Source organism: Podarcis liolepis, assembly GCF_965112155.1.
Source record: "Podarcis liolepis genome assembly, chromosome: 2".
Lineage (NCBI taxonomy): Eukaryota > Metazoa > Chordata > Lepidosauria > Squamata > Lacertidae > Podarcis > Podarcis liolepis.
The window spans coordinates 69,665,220-69,684,271 of NC_139555.1; the positions used below are offsets into that span (position 1 = coordinate 69,665,220).

The 19,052-nt window shown below is 42.6% G+C and overlaps 1 protein-coding gene across 6 annotated transcripts in view; it reads left to right on the forward strand.

The window, feature by feature from the left end:
• Positions 1 to 641: 641 nt before the first annotated feature.
• KDM3B (lysine demethylase 3B) overlaps positions 642 to 19,052 on the forward strand; it is a 36,762-nt gene continuing 18,351 nt past the window's right edge. For 2 of the 6 annotated variants that reach the window (XM_083488591.1, XM_083488592.1), the window contains exons 1-9: positions 642 to 1,015; positions 7,079 to 7,246; positions 7,726 to 7,839; positions 9,226 to 9,331; positions 11,202 to 11,326; positions 11,932 to 12,000; positions 13,137 to 13,712; positions 15,019 to 16,264; positions 17,224 to 17,425. In XM_083488591.1, the coding sequence (XP_083344717.1) occupies positions 842 to 1,015; positions 7,079 to 7,246; positions 7,726 to 7,839; positions 9,226 to 9,331; positions 11,202 to 11,326; positions 11,932 to 12,000; positions 13,137 to 13,712; positions 15,019 to 16,264; positions 17,224 to 17,425 (2,780 nt within the window). In that variant the 5' untranslated portion in view covers positions 642 to 841. Of the gene's footprint in view, positions 1,016 to 7,054; positions 7,247 to 7,475; positions 7,623 to 7,698; positions 7,840 to 9,225; positions 9,332 to 11,201; positions 11,327 to 11,931; positions 12,001 to 13,136; positions 13,713 to 15,018; positions 16,265 to 17,223; positions 17,426 to 19,052 lie in introns of those variants that run through there. The other 4 variants (XM_083488590.1, XM_083488589.1, XM_083488594.1 and 1 more) reach the window with 4 other exon arrangements.

The window sequence follows — 19,052 nt, forward strand, 5'->3', positions numbered from 1 at the left end:
AGCACCGAGTGTTTGAGGACCAGGACATTTGCAAGGGAACCAAAATGCTTGTTTACAAAGAGCAACCATTTTGACTCCTAAATTGACCTCAAATGTTTCTCTGCAAGGAGGAAGGAAATGGGAAAGCCTCTCCATTGTCTTTTGCTTACTTGTCTTAAGGCCATATTTGTGTATGAATAGGGTGAGCCTGTGACCAGGATTCAGGCATTAAAGTACTTACCATCACAAAAGAATGAAGTAAGAATTCCCTAAACACACATGCATGTTGAGGAAATCATACACAACTTTAGCTGGTGAAAGCTCCCTCCCGCACTGTGAGTGCGGGCTGAGACCTCGTCAGTACAGTAATATGACTCATAACACCCAAAAAGAAGAGGGCAGTCCTTCTTGTACCTCAGGTCAACCAAGGCACGGCAGGTGGCCATTCCACTTTCCCCATCAGGTGTGATGTGCCTTGTGGGGCGGGGGGGAGGCTTTAAGGTTCTGTGCTGCATGTATCGGGGCCTATGAAATGAATCCCCTGCAGCGCCCCCTACAGGCAAAACCGAACAACAGGCACCTAGGACAAGAGCGCGACGACTGCGGTGCATGCCGGGAGCGGAGGAGTAAATAAATAAGGGCGCGCGCAGGGCACGCTGGGAACTCGAATCAGGGGCGGGGCCTGCTGGCTGGCCGGCGCGGGGCACGCCGGGATTGGAACGGAGGTTCTGGCGCGGGGCACGCCGGGATCAGGGCGGGCTGGTGTTCGGGGGGCCCAGCGCAGGGCCGTCGCTCACTCTGTGTCTCCGGCGGCGGCTGTTGGGCTCGGAGGCGCGACGGAGGCTGCTTCTGCCCGGCGGGGATGGCGGACACGGCGGCCTCCCCGGTGGGGAAGCGACTTCTGCTGCTGCTGGTCGCGGGGCCGGGCGAGGGCGAGGCGGCGGCGGGGCCGGAGCCTGGGCCTGCACTGCCCTCTCGAGCCTGGAGGAGCGGGACTGTGCGGGCCATGAGCGGGGCCGTGCCTCAGGACTTAGCGGTGAGCGCCTTCCTCGGGGGCGGGGAGCTGGGGTCCGTGTGCAAATGCATGTCCTGCGTACGTGTGTTTATGTATATCTCTTCTCTGTGCCTGGGTGGGGGTGGGGTGTGTTGCTGAGCTTCTGCTTGGACTCCGGAGGGGAGGGGGAGGGGTTTATCCGCTTTCCTTCTTCGGCCGAGGTAGCTCAGCCTCCCTGCTCCGCCTCTTCCTTATCTGGTGGCAGCTGCCGCTGCCGCTGAAGGATCTCTTGTTACGCTTGGATCTCGGGTTTCGGTTGCCGCATCTATGGCCGTCCTTGGTGTTTCCCCCCGTCGTGAGACACTGCGCGGTGCTGCACCCGAGCCCATTTACCTCGGGGGTGGGATGTACTGAAGTGGCGGGTGGGAGAAGGAAGTATGCTGTGCGTTCCTGCTAAGGAATGTTTGTTCATGGTAGTTAGGATTACATCCCTTAACGGTGGGTATCCTGCTCTCTCTCTAGCTGCAGCGCGTTTGAAGTCTTGGAGCTTTAAACGTTTCGTGTTTTCCAGCTTGGATCCCGTACTTTCCTTAGTTGTTGGGATCGCTGCTTATGTTTACTTCAGTGCAGTGTTGTGTTTTCCGTATGCCTTGCAGTTTTATTAGGTAGAAAGGATAATCTAAACTTCGAAGATGCTTCCACAAAAGTACAAGGTCGAGGGCTGCCAAGTGTTCCAAATAGGGAAGGTTGAGGCTTGTGCGTTCATTTCTTAATGGCATGCAGCCTTCTATGGTATATATATATTTGTGTCACTGGTCAAAAGCCAGCACTGATAATGGGTACCAGTTCAGTGCTGTTGCTATTACGATTATGCTGTTATTGTCTGTGAAGGATAGCTGCCAGTGTGATTATTTTTGAAAACCCCATATCCACAGCACTTAGCTCTTGATTTCCAAGATTCAAAGTACTTCAGCTAAAGTACCTGAGGAAGTTGTGTTCCAAACAACTGTGAAGCAACTACTTTTTTGTACCACTTTGTGCTATGCTAGTACTGTTGCCTTTTTTACATCTGCCGTCATACCTTGGTTGCCTATTCTGGCACTGTAAAATAAAGATAGGATGTTTGGAGCATCCCTTTAGGCCATAAAAGCAGAGTTATTTTTCAGATTACCCCCAATTTTTAAAATTTAAGGTGACTTAATTATTCAGAAACGAAGTACATTGAAGACCCGGAGAAGGCTCTTTCCCATCTGGATGATAGAATCAAAATGATTTGTCGTTCTGTTGCTCTGTTATTAAGCAGGGTGCAATACAATTTGGAATAAATTATCCTACAAGTATGAAAACATTGAATTAGTTGCAAATAATTGCCTAGGAAAGAGATCTTGGGAGTTTCTAAAAACCCCTGAAAATATCAGCTGAAACTGTTTAAATAATCGACAAATCATGTGAGCTGTGTTCATATATGAAAATAAGAACTCTGCTGGAACAGATCAAACACTAACCTACGACTCAGCTATACAGCTGCAAATAAAACTTTTTAAGTCTGTTTTAAGTACAATATACCATGTGACACTAGATGGCAATGGTGAGCCTTATGGAAAATTCAGTGTATTTTTAAAAATGCTTTTTTAAAAAGCATTTTCAGAACGGTTTTTATATGTGTATAGATTCCACCCTTGACTAGCACCCTATGTCTGTAGTGCCCATTACTTATGAGACACCCACAAGCAGGGCATGAGAGCAAAACCCTTATGTTGTGGCTCTTCCCAGCAACAGGTATTCAGAGGTATACTGCCTCTTATTCTGTAGTTGTATATAGCCACTGGTAGCCTTTTTCTCCCATGAATTAGTCTAATCCCCCTTTCAACCCAAATTGGTGACCCATCAACATCTTGTGGAAGTAAATGTTGTAGTTTAACTGTTTGAAGAAGTCCAATTCTTTTTTCTGATCTTATTCTCCCACAGTTCCACTTAGCTGGATTCCCCGGGTTCTAATATTTTAAGAAGGGGGAGAGAAACATTCCCCTCTCTGCTCTATGTCATGCAAATTTTATTCACTTCTGTAATCTGCTCCCTTGCTCAACTTTTTCAAAAACTGAATAGCCCAAATCTTGTTATCTCTTAGGTATATATTCCAGTCTCCTGATATATTTTTCCCTTTTCTGTACTTTTCCCAAGCTCTACAATAACTGGGCTCCTGAGCCCCACAGGGGTGCCGCAGAAAGAAGGTAGTTGGTCAAGGGAGCCGTGAGCTCACAGAGCCTCTGCCTTATGAGTACTTTTAATTTAGAGATAAGGCGATTAATTGGTGACATGAAAGAAGTTGATAAAATTAGGCATAGCGTGGCAAAGTTTTTATCCTTTCATAACACAAGAACTCATGGACATCCAGTGAAGCTGAATGTGGGAAGATTCAGGACATACGTGGTGCCATTTGGTGATTAGCTTATATATTTTGAGTTTATAACACTGCATAGAATCCTCATTAAAAGTCCCAGTATAACTGACTAGATTTTCCAGGAAAGGCATGGTCAAATACAGATATGATTGACCTCCCCCTTTCAAGATTTCTGTCCACATTTTTACACTGAACAAACGGGGGCATCTGTACATGCTGAAAAAGAAGTAGCAGTAGATCTCTGTAGCAGTTTCTGTCCATATTGGAGTGTTGAACAGGGAATGGTCATAGTTGGTTGTGCACATGCTTAGCATGCAGAAGAACCTAGAGGTTTATTCCCCTTGCTGGGAAAGAAAGTAAGTCAATGTAGACAATATAGGGCTGCTAGATGGACTATACAGATTTCTGTGTTGGCAAGAACTAGGCCCCTGTATGATTTTTATGTGCAAGCATGCTATGAGTGATGTTTTGCACTGTGTTTTGCGGATTTGTTTCAGTAGACCTCTGAGGGTTCCTCTTCCTGAGGCATTCCCAAACTGTGGTTCATGGACCATCAAGCTTCAATCAGGTGGCCTGTGGTGTATCTATGAATTTTTGGTTGAAGACGCAAGATGGCAGAACCCTTGCATTAAATATTCATATTGATTTTATTATTGCTGCTTTTGTTATATTGCATTTTAATGTATTACAATTTTAATTCTATGGAATTAAAATTGTAATGCAAGGAAATTGAATATAAAAGAAATAAAAGCAGCAATTAAAATGCAATTAAAATCGTATAGCATCTAGCATGTCATAATTGCTGTAACAAATTGAAACACAATTTAAGTGTTGCACCAAACCCTCGGTAATTTTCAAGTGGTCTGTTTTATCATTCTTTCTTAACACTTTTCAGAGTTGTGTTGGCGGGAGTGATAGTCTGAGACAATTGGAACCAGGATGAGAAATTAAGACTTAGATATGTTCAAGTTTTCAGAATACCACGATTTATAATGGGGTGTCATCTAGGTATTGTTACATAGGGCAAGTTACTTTAGTAAAAATGCTTTCAAAGAGACTTCACATGCTTAGCATGCCTTGTCATTATTTAGTGATAGTGAAAGGCTTACTTAATATGCAGTTGGCAAACAATTTGTTTAATTTCTGTGCATGGTATGTTATAATCTAAAAGAGGATATGTCCTTTCCAGGGTAACGGTGTGCAATGCAGTTACAGTGTGGAAGATCTGCTGGGGAGACTCTTTTTGTCCCATCAGCAGCTGAAGTGCAAGTGAGGATGTGGAAGGGTTCAGGTTATTCTGAGGAGCTCCCTACCTAGGGAAGCCTGTCTTGCCTGCTCTCTTTCTGTTTTCTGTCATCTGGTTAAGGTGATCTTGACCTGCTGGGTTTTTTGCTGATGCTCTGACTTTGTGTATCTTATCTTCAAATTTTTAAAACTCTTGTTAGGATTACCAGTAGCTGTTTGGCTATTTTGAAGATGCTACCAAGTGCTTTGATTTTTTTTTAATGGAAAGGTGGGATATAAATACATTTAATTATTAAGCAATACTAAATATATAATATAATCAGTATTAAACAGTTAAAAGCCAAAACTTTGCAAACTTTTCATCAAAACTCAGATAATATAGTAATTTAATAACAGCTCAATATAGAGCAGGGCAATATTTTTAAAATAATGTAACATTTGCATTAACAATCCATTACAGACACTTCATGAAATAAAGCTAAACATCAGGAAACTAACCACTAAGGAATCTAAATAAAAAAATCCAAGCAAAAAAAATAAAATGAAACAAGATTGGGAAATGGCAATATATAAGCAGAAAATATGAAATTTGAATTACCCTCAAAAGCATTCTGATTAGCCCCAGAGATCATTATTGTACTAAAAACAATAACAAAGTACCCAACTGGCTCCTTATTTGTGTGTTCAACATACACCTATTAATCCCTGCTGTCTTCCGGGGGCAAAAATAGAAGTAAATAATGCTTTATCTCTCACTAGAGGTAGCAGGTATTAGAGCACCTCTCCCATTTTTGCTTCTACCAGCTTCTCATTTACTGAAGGCAGAAAATCTTAACCCACCCAACAGAGAGAGGTGAAGACCTTCCAGCTCCCCTTCATCCAAAAATCATAGTACTTGCTGGTGACAATTTGTTGAGATGTGACATGACTCCCAAAGGGGCCGAGTCAATATTATTTTTATGTTGTGAACTGCCCTGAGATCCATGGATGAAGGGTGGTATACAAATTTAATAAATCAAATATAATAAATACAAAGTGGAATATCTCTCCTAGAAAATGGTACATCCTGGAGAACAGAATTTCTCCTGGGTGATTGTTTCCCTTCCAGCTTTAATACAACAGGACTGTTATATAGCAGCTCTGGATAAGAGAGGGGTTGGACCAGAGCAGCTGCAAGCCTGCACACAGGTTCAGACACAGATAAAGACGTGGTCAGGAGTGGCCATGGTAGTGTCCAGGGAGGTCTGTCAAGAGCTGGAGATGAAAGGCAGCTGAGTAAGAGGAATTATCAACTTGAGTGTTAAAATCACCAGGAAGAAGCATGGAGATGATGTTAGAGAGGAAGAAGGTATGCCAGGCATCAAGTAGACTCTCTTCCAGAGTGAACTTCAAACAGTATGACAGTGGGCAAACTTTAATGTAGCTTGAGGAACTAACTTACAAATAAATATATGGCATTAAGTTATTGTAATCTAAGATTGGACGGATGAGGTTTCGTTCCTGTGATCACATCAGGTAGATCACATCTGGAATGTTGTGTACAAACATTATTCTTCAAATGGTTTTGTTTCAGAATTGGGCGTCAACAGTGTCTCTTAACCCCTTGGTCGAAAATGGCACCTCCTTAGTGGAGCAGTTTTGATAAGAAATGATAGGCATCACTGTTTCTGTCTTCTCTTAAGCTTCTTGCAAGTAAAACAAGTGCCTGTCTTCCATAGCACAGAGAGATGGAGCCGAAGATGGGGACTTTTTTTATTTACAGGACGCTTTGGAGAAGGATGAAGACTGTGGGTGCACAGTCAAAGACTTCGCCAGACCCCATCTGTATCTTCTTCCAACCCTCCACATTTGCTAGAGGGTTTGATGGAAGAGGGAAAGTATTTACTGTTTTTCAGGAAGCTTTGTTGAAGACAGGCTGTGTTTCCCCCACTTTTTCTGTCCTCCTCCAAAGTTTTCTGCAAGTCAGATATTGCTTGCTTCTCCCTCCAGCCCTTTTAAGAATTACAGGAGTCTGAAGTGAGGTGTAATTTTACTTGCACTGGCATTTGTTTGCATAAGAAAGCCATGCACTTCCCTCACTGTTTCCTACCTTATGCATACCTCCATGCATGTAGACAAGACTCTGTCTCTCTCCCGAGCCCTGTATGGGAAAGGGGTGAAATCTTGTCACCCTTGCAGCAGAAGAAGAAATGGGTGGAGTGCAGAGGAACCTCTTGTTTTTTCTTCTCCGCACTGCAGCCCAAACTGAAGAGACCCTGGCCTCTTCCAAAAGCCCCCTTTGCTTGCGTCAGAGGTTTTACTGGGGATAAGATAAAATTTGTAGTGAGGACACGTAGAGGTTTATCTGGTAAGCCAAGCTGATATTTGTAGACCCCTATTCATGACAAGCATTTTGCTGACTGATTGTTGTGACTTTGCCCACATGTGTTTGAAAGAACCCATTCTGGGATCTGTTGCAGATATTTGTGGAATTTGACCGGTGCAATTGGAAGCAACACGCCTGGGTGAAAGTTCATGCTGAAGAAGTGATCGTTTTGATGCTGGAAGGGTCTCTCGTTTGGGCCCCTCGAAATGACCCAGTTCTGCTTCAGGGAACTAGAGTGTCAGTTGGGCACTGGCCTGCGTTGGTGAGTATCTTGATTTAGCTTGTTGCCCTTGATAAAAAACATCCCTTATGTCAAAGTCTGAATGGTGGATTGTTTTGTTATGTGTCTCAAGGCCTATTTTGTCCAAGTTTCTTTGTTTCTTGTAATTCTTATCTAGGCCATTGTGAAAATGTATTCTAATAAACTGAAACATGTAAGATTAAACCTTAGCTGAGGATTTTTATCCAGCTGAATGATATGGTTTTGGAAACTTTTTAACTTGAAGAGTTACTTGGTGTGCTGTTGTATCTATAGTAACACCCAAGTTATGAAATAAACTCGAGTTTTTCTAGATAGTTGATTGATTCCTTTCAGCAGATGATGGAGTAAGACTTTTTCTCGGAAGCATCTAAGGAGGGTAAAAAGAGTGAGGAAATACCAGTTACAATAAGCACTTTTAAGAAATAAGTATGCTACCTTCTGTTTTCATGCAGTCGTGTTTTTTATATTCTCATTCACAGACTTTCACTCCTTTGGTCGATAAGCTTGGCTTAGGTTCTGTGGTTCCAGTAGAGTCTCTTGTAGACCGAGACTTGAGATTCCTGTCTGATGCCACTGGACTACGTCTCTTCCAGGTATTTTGTTTGTTTGTTTGTTTGTTTAGTTATTTTAGTTATTTTAATTTATTACCTGCCCTTCACCCTAAGGTCCAGGGTGGGTTACAACAATTAGCGGTTAGAGGTACATGTGGTAGAGGTATCATGACTTCAGCAATATGGTCCTGGAATTCTCTCGCTTTTAGCATTCTCTTCCATGCCAGTTAAGCAGGCAAAAAGGGAAGCAAGGCAATAAGCAGGCAGAACACTTACACAGCTAATTCCATTAGACCAAGAGGACTAAGGTCCGACAAAGGTCCGTATAGTTAAAGCTATGGTTTTCCCAGTAGTGATGTGTGGAAGTGAGAGTTGGACTATAAAGAAGGCTGATTGCTGAAGAATTGATGCTTTTGAATTATGGTGCTGGAGGAGACTCTTGAGGGTCCCATGGACTGCAAGAAGATCAAACCTATCCATTCTTAAGGAAATCAGCCCTGAGTGCTCACTGGAAGGACAGATCCTGAAGCTGAGGCTCCAATACTTTGGCCATCTCATGAGAAGAGAAGACTCCCTGGAAAAGACCCTGATGTTGGGAAAGATTGAGGGCACAAGGAGAAGGGGACGACAGAGGATGAGATGGTTGGACAGTGTTCTCGAAGCTACAAACATGAGTTTTTCCAAGCTGCAGGAGGCAGTGGAATACAGGAGTGTCTGGCATGCTCTGGTCCATGGGGTTACGAAGAGTCACACACGACTAAACGACAACAACACATGGTCAATGGCTTTTGATTTCAAAAAGTGGCTTGCAATATGGCATGAGGATCTGCAATGAAAACAAAGGCATGGGAAAATCCCACCTTGTTGTGCCTAAAATAGTTCTTTAGATTATGAATTTAATTTAAAGCACTTTAGTGCTAATGAAATGAAAAACAATTACATGTACCAAGCTTAGCTTTGTAGGCCTTCATAGTTTTTGATGAGGTAACTGACACTCAGGACTACTACTCACATTATTTTGTGCTGGAAAAGTCTATTATGTGTGATGTGAATTTGAGCAAGTTGCTTTTCTCTGTGATAGGCAAAGTACTTCCAAGATATTTAGTATATGTAAGTCCATCTGGCTTTAAAATCTTGCATTATGGAACGTAGTAGTTTTGGGATTTGCACTGGCTGGGGTATAAATAATAAAAATTATAAAATTATAATGCAGTGGTGTGTGCTGTAGAAAAGTAGCCTGAGTACACTATGTTTCCTTAGAATTTAAATGCAGGATAAACATTAAGAAATAAATCCGTACATTTCTGTCACTATGGGGAAGGAACATCAAGAAACGGGGGAAATAAATCATAACAATCTAGGCCATATAAATTATGCTTTTACCCCGTTCTTGAACAGCTATTACATATTTTAAAAAATTGTTTGCAGATGGCAACTGAAAGTCAGAACCAAATTCTCCAACAACAGCCAATATTGAGGGAAGCTGTCAATTCATTGGTCAGTGATCAGAAGCTTCAGGAGATATTTAGCAGAGGTAAGACCAGCTGGTTTTAGTTTTTTAAGGAACCTAATTGGTTCTCCTGGAAATTATATTCAGCTTACAGCTGCTTCTTAAGATCCTAAGACCTTTTTCATAGGTCTGTTAAATATGAAGTTTCAAGCTCTTGAAACTGAGGAATTAATTGAGCTTTGCTGTGAAGGAGAAAGCTCAATTTTTCCTAAAATTTCATTTCCTTAACACTGTTTTCTTGTTTGAATCAGTTTTGTTGTTTGAGTATGAACTTTAGCTACCCTTTCCAGGAGAAAAAAATGTTTATAGTCCTTATTGTAATAGTACTCTGGCATGCTAGAGGAATGCAAGAAATCAGTAGGGTAGAACAACTATATTAATCTTAAGTCAAGAGAGAAGAAGAGAATCAGCCATGGAGAACCACTATCATTAGTCAAAAATTAATGGCTAAGACAGTTATTATTAATCAAAGGTTAATAAAGAAAGACATTGAAGAACGACTATATTTAATTATATATTATTAAAATAAGAGTTGGAGAGAGCTATTCAGAGGAGCTTAAAGGTTCCTGACTGGCTTAGATTTGAAGGAGTTGATTTCAATGACTATCAAATGTCATATTGGAGCTATACGATTGACGACTAGTATTACATGTTTGGCACAGAAGGGATCCAGAATACGCTGGCCAGAATATTGACAAGGGGTACTGATCAGAAGTATGTGATCCTCTTGTTGGAGCACCTCTGCTAGATTCCAGGTTGTTTTTGGGCACAGTTCAAGGTATTGGTAATGAATTTGAAAGGCTTTGAATATCAGTGCAAAAAGATCTGAAGGAGAGATCCTTCCGGCAACACTGGATTTGTGTTTGGTGGGGATACAAGAGAGTACCTTGCACCAAGGTGGCTGCACCAAGGCCCTGGAACTGCTTTCCTTTCTAGGAACAGCTATCCAGCCTGCTCTCTGGCCATTTTCTGACAGCTGGAGTCCTTGTTCAGACAGACCTGTAGGTTATTGAACTGAGGGTATTTTGCTGCTGCTAGTTTTTAATTTAACTGACTACTCTTACTCGCTTTGCTTCTATTTTTATCTGCTCGTATGTTTGTAACTGTAGATTTACAATGTTAGCCTGCCACATTGGGCCACTTACTGTGGCAAAGGAGGGCTTTCTCCAAGCATTCATGGAGTAGTCACAGATATCGAGCAGCTATTGTGTTTGCACAAATGGTTTGTTAACTTGTAGGTGCAAAAACAAAAGCAAGAAGAATTCATTAAGAAGTTAGCTCTTGAGTTATATGTTTCCAATATGACGTAACTAAATTCAGAATAAACATGTCCACCCTTTACTGGAATTTTAGAAACAGACATGTAAATGAAGACACAGAACTCCACAGTATTGCGGTGATTACAGTGGTGCCTCGCAAGACGAAAAGAATCCGTTCTGTGATTCTCTTCGTCTAGCGGTTTCTTCGTCTTGCGAAGCAAGCCCATTGATGGATTAGCGGATTAGTGCTATTAGCGGCTTTTAGTGGCTTATCTGCTGATTGGATCAGCTGATAAGCGGCTTAGCGGCTTAGAAAAAGGGGGGGGAGGGGAAAAAACCAGCAGGAACTCGCAAGACATTGTCGTCTTGCGAAGCAAGCCCATAGGAAATTCGTTTTGTGAAGCACCTCCAAAACGGAAAACTCTTTCGTCTAGCGAGTTTTCCGTCTTGCGAGGCATTCGTCTTGCGGGGCACCACTGTACTTTCGTTATCCCTTCTCCCAAAACAAATCCTAATAAAGCTTTATTTGTGTGTTACATTAAGAAACCAATGCTTTAAGTCCATGCTCACTTTTAATTCTTGGTGCAGTGGCACTGGTTTGGCTGATAGCATTCTCGCTTGGGGCTCTTTCCCAGGTCCTTGCAGCATCCAAGGTCAAAGAGTGAAGGTGTACCAGCCAGAGGAGGAAAACAGCTGGGTCTCTGCTGTTGTGAGCTGTCAAGATCCTATCACCTGTCTGATGGAGGTGGTTTTGACTGAGGTGTGAAGCTTTTCTTGCAGTTCTTGATGCCTGATTTCCTTTCTTCATTTAGCTACCAACAGTTATTTACATGGTCTTAGTTATGTTGTGTGGACTGTGACATTTAATACAAGCACACTCAGCATAAGCAGAACTCTGACAGTTTTCAGCATTTAAGCAAATTCTAGTCTTTTATAGTTGCAGCCAAGAAAAGCAGTCGGAGTGGAATATTCTAATGGTTAGGGAATGCATCATTTTCAAAGTACAAACATCACCTCCTGCCTTTCTACCCTCTTACATTTATTTCCAGTCCCCTAAGCTTATAGAGCCAGGCTCTTTTACAAGTCGTCCTTAAAGAAAAGATTGCGTTCCATATTTTGCCAAAATCATTTTTGCAACCGTGAAAATGTATGTACTATTAAAATGGAATAAGTTATGTAAAATTACTTCAGTTACATTTATAAGATTGAAGATGATAAGGGATATCAAATGGGAGCACAGCTTGCAGGGAAAAGGCAGGTGAAGAGGGACATTGGGGAAGCTGCTTTTATGATCAGTATCTTGCCAGTCTTTATGATTGACTTTGTCTTCTCTCCCTCTCCCCCTTTGTTGACCACAAAAATCAGACTGGTGAAATCAGGTCAGTGGATCCCCGACTGATTCATGTAGTGATGGACACCTCTGCACTGAACGAGGTACACATACTGTGTTGCACCAGGTCATTATATTAGCAATAATGTTTTAAAGATCTGATCTCAAAAACATATTATGACAGCTGTCTGAAATGTATCTGTATTTTCATAGAGCTATTAGTTTGACTTCCCAGTTAAGGCTTCAGTCCGTTACAGACTTAAGCTGAGTAAATTCCATTGAATTCAAGGGACTTATGAATGCGTAGATATGCATACTATCATGCTATAAATCTTTTAAGTATCCTGGTCCCAAGCTGTATAGGGTTTTGCACACTAGTACCGTCACCTTGCTCCTTGCCTAGTAGCTAATTGGCAACTAGTGCCAATTCAGCCCCAGTGAGCAGTCAAGTCACTGCATTCTGCAGTAGCTGCAGCTTCTGGGCCAACCTTAGGAGCAGCCCTACCCAGAGTGCATAGCAGTACAGCGGTACCTCGGATTACAGACTCCGCTAACCCAGAAATAGTACCTCGGGTTAAGAACTTTGCTTCAGGATGAGAACAGAAATCGCACAGCAGCGGTGCGGTGACAGTGGGAGGCCCCATTAGCTAAAGTGGTGCTTCAGGTTAAGAACAGTTTCAGGTTAAGAACGGACCTCCAGAACAAATTAAGTTCTTAACCCGAGGTAATAGAGGATAGCATTGTGTGGACAACAGTGATCATCGTATCCTGGTCCAGAAACAGCCAAAGCTGGTAAAAGGCATTCCCACTCAGTGAGGTCGCCTGACTCTCTAGTAACAGAGATGGATCCAGGAGCACCCCAAGACTATGAACCTTCCTTTTAGAGTATACAGCTCCATCCAAAGCAGGCAGCTGATGAACTATCTGGATTTGGGAGCCACTCATAGTGCCTCTGTCTTGCTTTGATTCAGCTCATTTTGTTGGCCCTCATCCAGCCCACAACAAAGTCCAGGCAGTGGTCCAGAGCTCTTGCACAGCCTCTGCTGTTTCAGATGTTACAGAGAAATAGAACTATGTGTCATTAGCGTACTAGTGACACCTGACCCCTATGCCCCTGATGTTTAAAGCAATGTATTAATCGTTTCATGGCCAGGCTTATTTAAAACCTTTGGCACTGGATAGATGAAGTTAATTATTTTGGCTTCCTCTTTGTAGTGATATGTGCTTTTATTTGTTATAGGGAGCTTCTCTAAAGGCGAAATCATCAAAAGGAAAAAAGAAGAGAGAAAGTGTGGAAGGGAAAGATGGGCGAAGGAGAAAAAATTCTTCCGATACTATGTGTGATCATGCTACAAAGAAGCTAAAGGAGAGGGGTGAAGTGGATAGCAATGGGAATGATGGAGGTGAGGCAAATAGGGGAGCTTGGAAAGGATGCAGCAGCAGCGACGTGACTCTGGATCCAAGGGCCAAGCAACTTCCTCCATTTGTCCCTCAAGTTAATCGCAGTATTCGTTTTGCCACATACACCAAGGAGAATGGCCGAACTCTTGTGGTCCAGGATGAACCAGTGGGTGGTGAGCCACCTATGCCCTTTACTTCCTTGTCTTCAACTGCTTCCCAGGCACTGCTGAGTGGCAGTGGTAACCAAGAAATGGCAAAATCATTAGAGCAGGTCAGCCAAGTCCAGGTGCCTGCCCCTGCCATTATTGCTGCAGCTGGGCCAACGCCAGCTACTGTGCGGATTCCAGAGGCTGGCTTGTCAGCAGCTACTGGACAAGAAAAACAGAAGGCAGGCCATTTGCCTGTTCAGGGAGAGGTAAGCCGTTTACAGTCAGCATAGTAGTGATAATACGTAACACACACATATATAGCACTTTGCATACCTTGTCTTGCTGTAACTCTTAGAATAGCTGTGTTAAGGATATGTACAGTTGGAGCATTATAGCGGACTTGAGATCCTTCCCTGTTACGATAGATGCAGCCATCTAGCAGGATGTGGAATACTATGACTGCAGACTTGTGATCTGGTAGGGTCTTACGTTTTGCTCAGTGTACAGTGTGTTCCTCTCCAAATTTATACATTAGGGAAAGGGTGCTGGGTTTCACAGTAAAGAAAACTTGAATTCATAGCCTCTGGTTTAGTATATCTTTATTGTCCATACAAACACCCCCCCCCAAAAGTGATTTCTATAGCTACGGGGGAAGCTCATGGGGAAAATATGGCAACTACACTTACAAGAGAGATCAGTGTGTTTATATTTTAATCTTCTATAGATAGGCAAAACAATCCTACTTGGTCAAGGGAGAGAGACTCAAAGGTAAACAAAGCACCAAATCCAAAGCCCTGCTGGGCTTTGTAGGAAAGGGGAAAGTGTCATTCCTCTTTTTTTCCTCCTAGAGGCTTTTTAAAAAAATGATTTTTCCTGCTATTTGGACCATTGGGAGGCCAAATAACTCCGCTAGCCCCAGGGGTAATGTACTTTCGTCCTGTTTCAGGGGCATGTCGGGATCCAGAGCCTCCCCCAGTCCACCTGCAACAGACTCCTCGAATACCCCCTTTTTGCTTTCTCTGCCATCAGAGCAAAAGCAAATGAATGACAGCCATTGAATTTTCGACACTTGCAAGGCAGCCCCACCCATAGCTCTCCCTCTTCCTCACATAAAGGGAGATCTGCAAAGTCCTGGGACCCCTGGGACACCTAGGGACCATAAGATGGTAGCCTAGAGGGAGCAGTCAATAATTTCGGAATGGTTGTTTTGATACACATGTTGCCATTTTAGAGCAACATTTTAGAAATTGAATTAAAAATATTGAATTTCATTTGTTTTTCTTTTCCATTATACCCATTCTTGTTAGCATTTTGAAGCAAGGTTTGCAGAGATACAATAAACTCATTTAAAATTTTGAAAGTTTTAAATTAATTCGGGCAGCCTGCAGAATCTGGGCATTTTGTGTCATGCCTCGACTGTTGTTGTGCAACATGTAGATTTCTGATAAAGAACAAGCTGCCAAGAGATACTGCAAAGGCAGTATATTGGGAGAAATAAAGCAGCCTTCGGGAAAGTGTTTTGTCCTCTCTTGGGAGAGGAGAACAACTGACTGGTTTCCTGTTTTGTTTCAGATTTCCCCCAATTCAATGTTGGCTTCATCAGGGTTTGGAGTGGCACACTCAGCTGGTTCCCAACCTGTGGTGTTTGACAGCGGGCGAAGCCAGTCCAATGGAGTAATAGCTCCAGAGAAGAAGCCTGTTGGATTTCCATTTGGTAGTAGCACTGGTCATGAGGTCCAGAAAGACTCTGATTTATCAAATAACTTGTTTTTTCAGTGCATGTCCCAGAATCTTCCCTCCAGCAACTACTTCACAGCCTTGTCAGAGAACCTGGCTGAAGAGCCCGCTAGTCAGGACTCGTTAAAAAAAAATTCAGAGACCCTGAGTGCAGGCATCTGCAAAGGTAAAGCTCTTGCAGGAGAAGCTAAAGCTGGGACTCAATTGGGCAGTTCTGTGGACCGGAAACTGCCAGCGGAATCTATGCCCACGCTTACTCCAGCTTTCCCCCGAAACATTATGAGTACTCGACCTCCAGAAAATCACGAGAATCTCTTTTTGCAACCCCCAAAACTCTCACGAGAGGAGCCCTCAAACCCTTTCTTGGCATTTTCAGAAAAATCAGAACTCAGTCCTTTCAGCAGCTTCGCCTCTTCATCTCAGCCAGGAGCAACTGCTACTCCTTCTTCAGTTCTTGGTTCCAAGGCAGCTTCTGGCTGGCCAGATTTGCACACTGGAGCAGACTCTTTGGCTAAAAAGAAAAGCTTGTTTATAACGACTGATTCTTCCAAGATCCTGTCCAGTGCACCTACTTCAACTCGCTTTCCCGGTGTTCAGAGTTCATCTACTGTGGGGAATGGCCGTTCCACCTCACCTATCGGAAGCTTGACACAACCCATTGAAATGCCCACGCTCTCCTCCAGCCCAACAGAAGAAAAGCCATCTGTTGGGCCTGGGCAGCAGGACAATCCTCTTATGAAAACCTTTTCTAATGTGTTTGGCAGACATCCGGCTGGCTTTTTCTCTTCACAGGCAGAGCTGGCACTGGAGAACAAAAACCCCTTTGAAACTGTGAAAAGGTTCTCTCTAGATGAGCGGAGCATGCCGTCTAAGCAGGATTCTGATTCCAGTACCAATAGCGACCTCTCGGATATGAGTGATTCTGAGGAGCAGCTGCACACCAAAGCTTGTCTGAAGGGAATCCCAGAGCATCTGATTGGGAAACTGGGTCCTAATGGCGAGCGGAATGCGGAACTACTGATGGGCAAAGGAAAAGGGAAACAAACCCCTAAGGGCAGGCCTCGCACAGCGCCCTTGAAAGGTGACAGCTTTAAAGGAAGGGTTATTTGAGAAAGGCTGAAGGAGGGCTGCTTTTTGTTCTGTACTTCCATATTATCTGTGTGGTCAGCCGTGTGGTGTGTGACCTTCTGTCAAATATGTCCTCTGTGCATGTAGCCAGAAGCAAGGCATCAGAAGAACACACCACCAACCTGAGAGCCTTACATCTGTCTGCATGTACTTTCAGTTCATTTTTTGGGTGAAAGCATTATCTTGCAGTCTTCACATTATAGAAAAACATTTACTCCCCTATTTTCAGGAAATTATAAATGGATACAATCTGGTTGCTGGCAGAAGTATATGTATGAACTGAATGTTAACTTAGAAGGACTGCTTAGGGAGCACAGCAATGTATGTTACTGTACTACTGTGACTAGATGTTTCTGCGTCTTGAAACCCCTAATTAATATTGATACTTTAGAGCAAGTTTAGGAATCCTTGGTATGAATAATTAAGTCCCATGCAGACTTTTTTATTATTATGGGAAACGCCTAAATGCAAAGTGGGAGTGGAACCATGCCTGCTCCTGCTTTTGCCTGGCTGAAATTAGGAGTGATAGCCATCTTTACTGAGTTCAAATAGAGCCATTGAAAAATGTGGACAGAGTAGTCCCATTGAATCAATGGATAAGTTACTTGAATTTCACTTAACTGATTACCTTATGTTTGCTGAAAGGCATGTAAATATGTAGGCCTGATTGAAGCACTGTCTTTGATATGTAGAGATTATCTGTATCAGGCTTGCATGCTCAGGCCCCTATGCCGATGCCCAGGTCACAAATGTCAAGTACAGACAAGTCCAGTCCTGCTCTCTATCAAATCTAACATCGGTACAGTGCTACATTCTACAGGAGTCAGCATTAAATAAATACTACTTGGGATTTGACATCCTTTCCCTCTGTTGTTCTGTGAAATGCCTCTAATTGTTAACTTTGCTTCATAGTTGGCCAGTCTGTACTGAAAGACATGAGTAAGGTGAGGAAGCTGAAGCAGTCAGGGGAAGCATTCCTCCAAGATGGCTCCTGTATCAACGTAGCCCCTCATCTGCACAAGTGCCGGGAGTGTCGGTTGGAGCGCTACCGGAAGTTCAAGGAGCAGGAGCAGGACGACTCCACTGTAGCCTGTCGCTTCTTCCACTTCCGCAGGTAATAAAGCTCCCTGAGCATGTCTTGTTGGTATACTATGCTTGTTGCTGGTTAATGTGTCACTTGGCTTTTAAATATTTTAATGGCAAGATAATGCTAAGTAATTTCATCTCTTCGAAATTGTACATCCTTGTTGCGATGACAGTTGCAATTCCTGCTGTAGCTTCTGAGGGCTCATTGCACTCATAGAACTTTCCATTGAGCAGTGATCTCTGAACCCACTGGAACTTCTGTCCACCCGGCGCTTTTTCTTAGGATCATAGAATTGTAGAATTCAATCCCTTCAATGCAGGAATCACAGCTAAATAATCCCCAACAGACCTCTGTTTAAAAACCCCCAGTGGAGAATCCACCACCTTCCAGGTTACTCAGTTCCACACATCATCTGGAAACTGGCCTGTAAAATTGCACCAGAATAACAGGATGGCCATTTAAAGCAAGATTTTAAGATTTAAAAGCAAAAACAAAGATGGATTTTTAATTTTAATATTGTTTTTTATATTTTTAAAAAACATTTCAGGTACATTGCACTTTAAAAAAACCTTTCATTCATATTTTACTATAAAATCATTTAAACAAACTTGTTGAATTTTACACTTAAAACCCAATCCAATACTCTTGTCAGGCATACTGAATTAAAACCTGCTTTTCTATATCATAAAACAAACCATGAGATGAAATATTGTATTTTTGAGGCAAGCAAGCATTATACTATAGGTACTGCAGTATATTAAAAAATACTGAGTTATTATCTGCTAATGTGAACATTTACTTTCCCTGTTACAGAGAGAGATGGTGTTCTTATAGTGGTGTTAGTGGTATCTAATAGGCCTCCACTGATAGGAGACTCTTTGATCTCATGTAGGTGTCCATCAAGGAACAAGGAGGGGGGTGATTTTTTATTATCCCCCCCCCCGCACTAGCTCTCCTGCACCACCCCCAATCTGTTCTGGAGGATGGGAGGGTGCAGGAGAAAGGGGAAATTGCCTCCCTTCCCTTTCCCCTGGTAGAAGTTCTTGTTGGATCAGAGAGACTCTAGTAGTGATGGGATACTAACTGGATACAATCCATAGTAATTACCCCCCTTACTTTTAAAACGTTCTGAGGAATTGGTCCATGGACCAACATACCCAGCTGTATGGGATTGTGTCTCTTGTGTTAACAGTTTTGCTTGCATGTGAGCAGAAAACCAAACAGAAACCTATTATTGACAAAATATACCCTCTTCTCTAAACTGAAATAATTGTATGATACCAAAGGCATGTTGGTTGCATGACCAGAGACTTTGAATTATTCTCATAGATAGTACTAAGTACTGTAGTGTTTGAGCTACAAAACAAGATGTGTTGATTATTATAGCAAATAATAGGTGTGTACTCTTATTCTGGAAATGCTTGTATTTAGTTGGGTTGTATCCAGCTAAATTATTGCACACACAGAAGCTTCCCCCAACCTGCTGGAGCAGATCTGGGTGTGGTGCAGGAAAGAGGAAAGCTCTGTTGTGGTTGAGGAAGCTGTTCCAGACATGCAATTATTTAGTTGAATGCAGCACCATGATCTACATCCATATTTTTTCTTGGTGATTTAAGCTGCATATTAAAATCACCTTAATTTAAGAAATCCATTC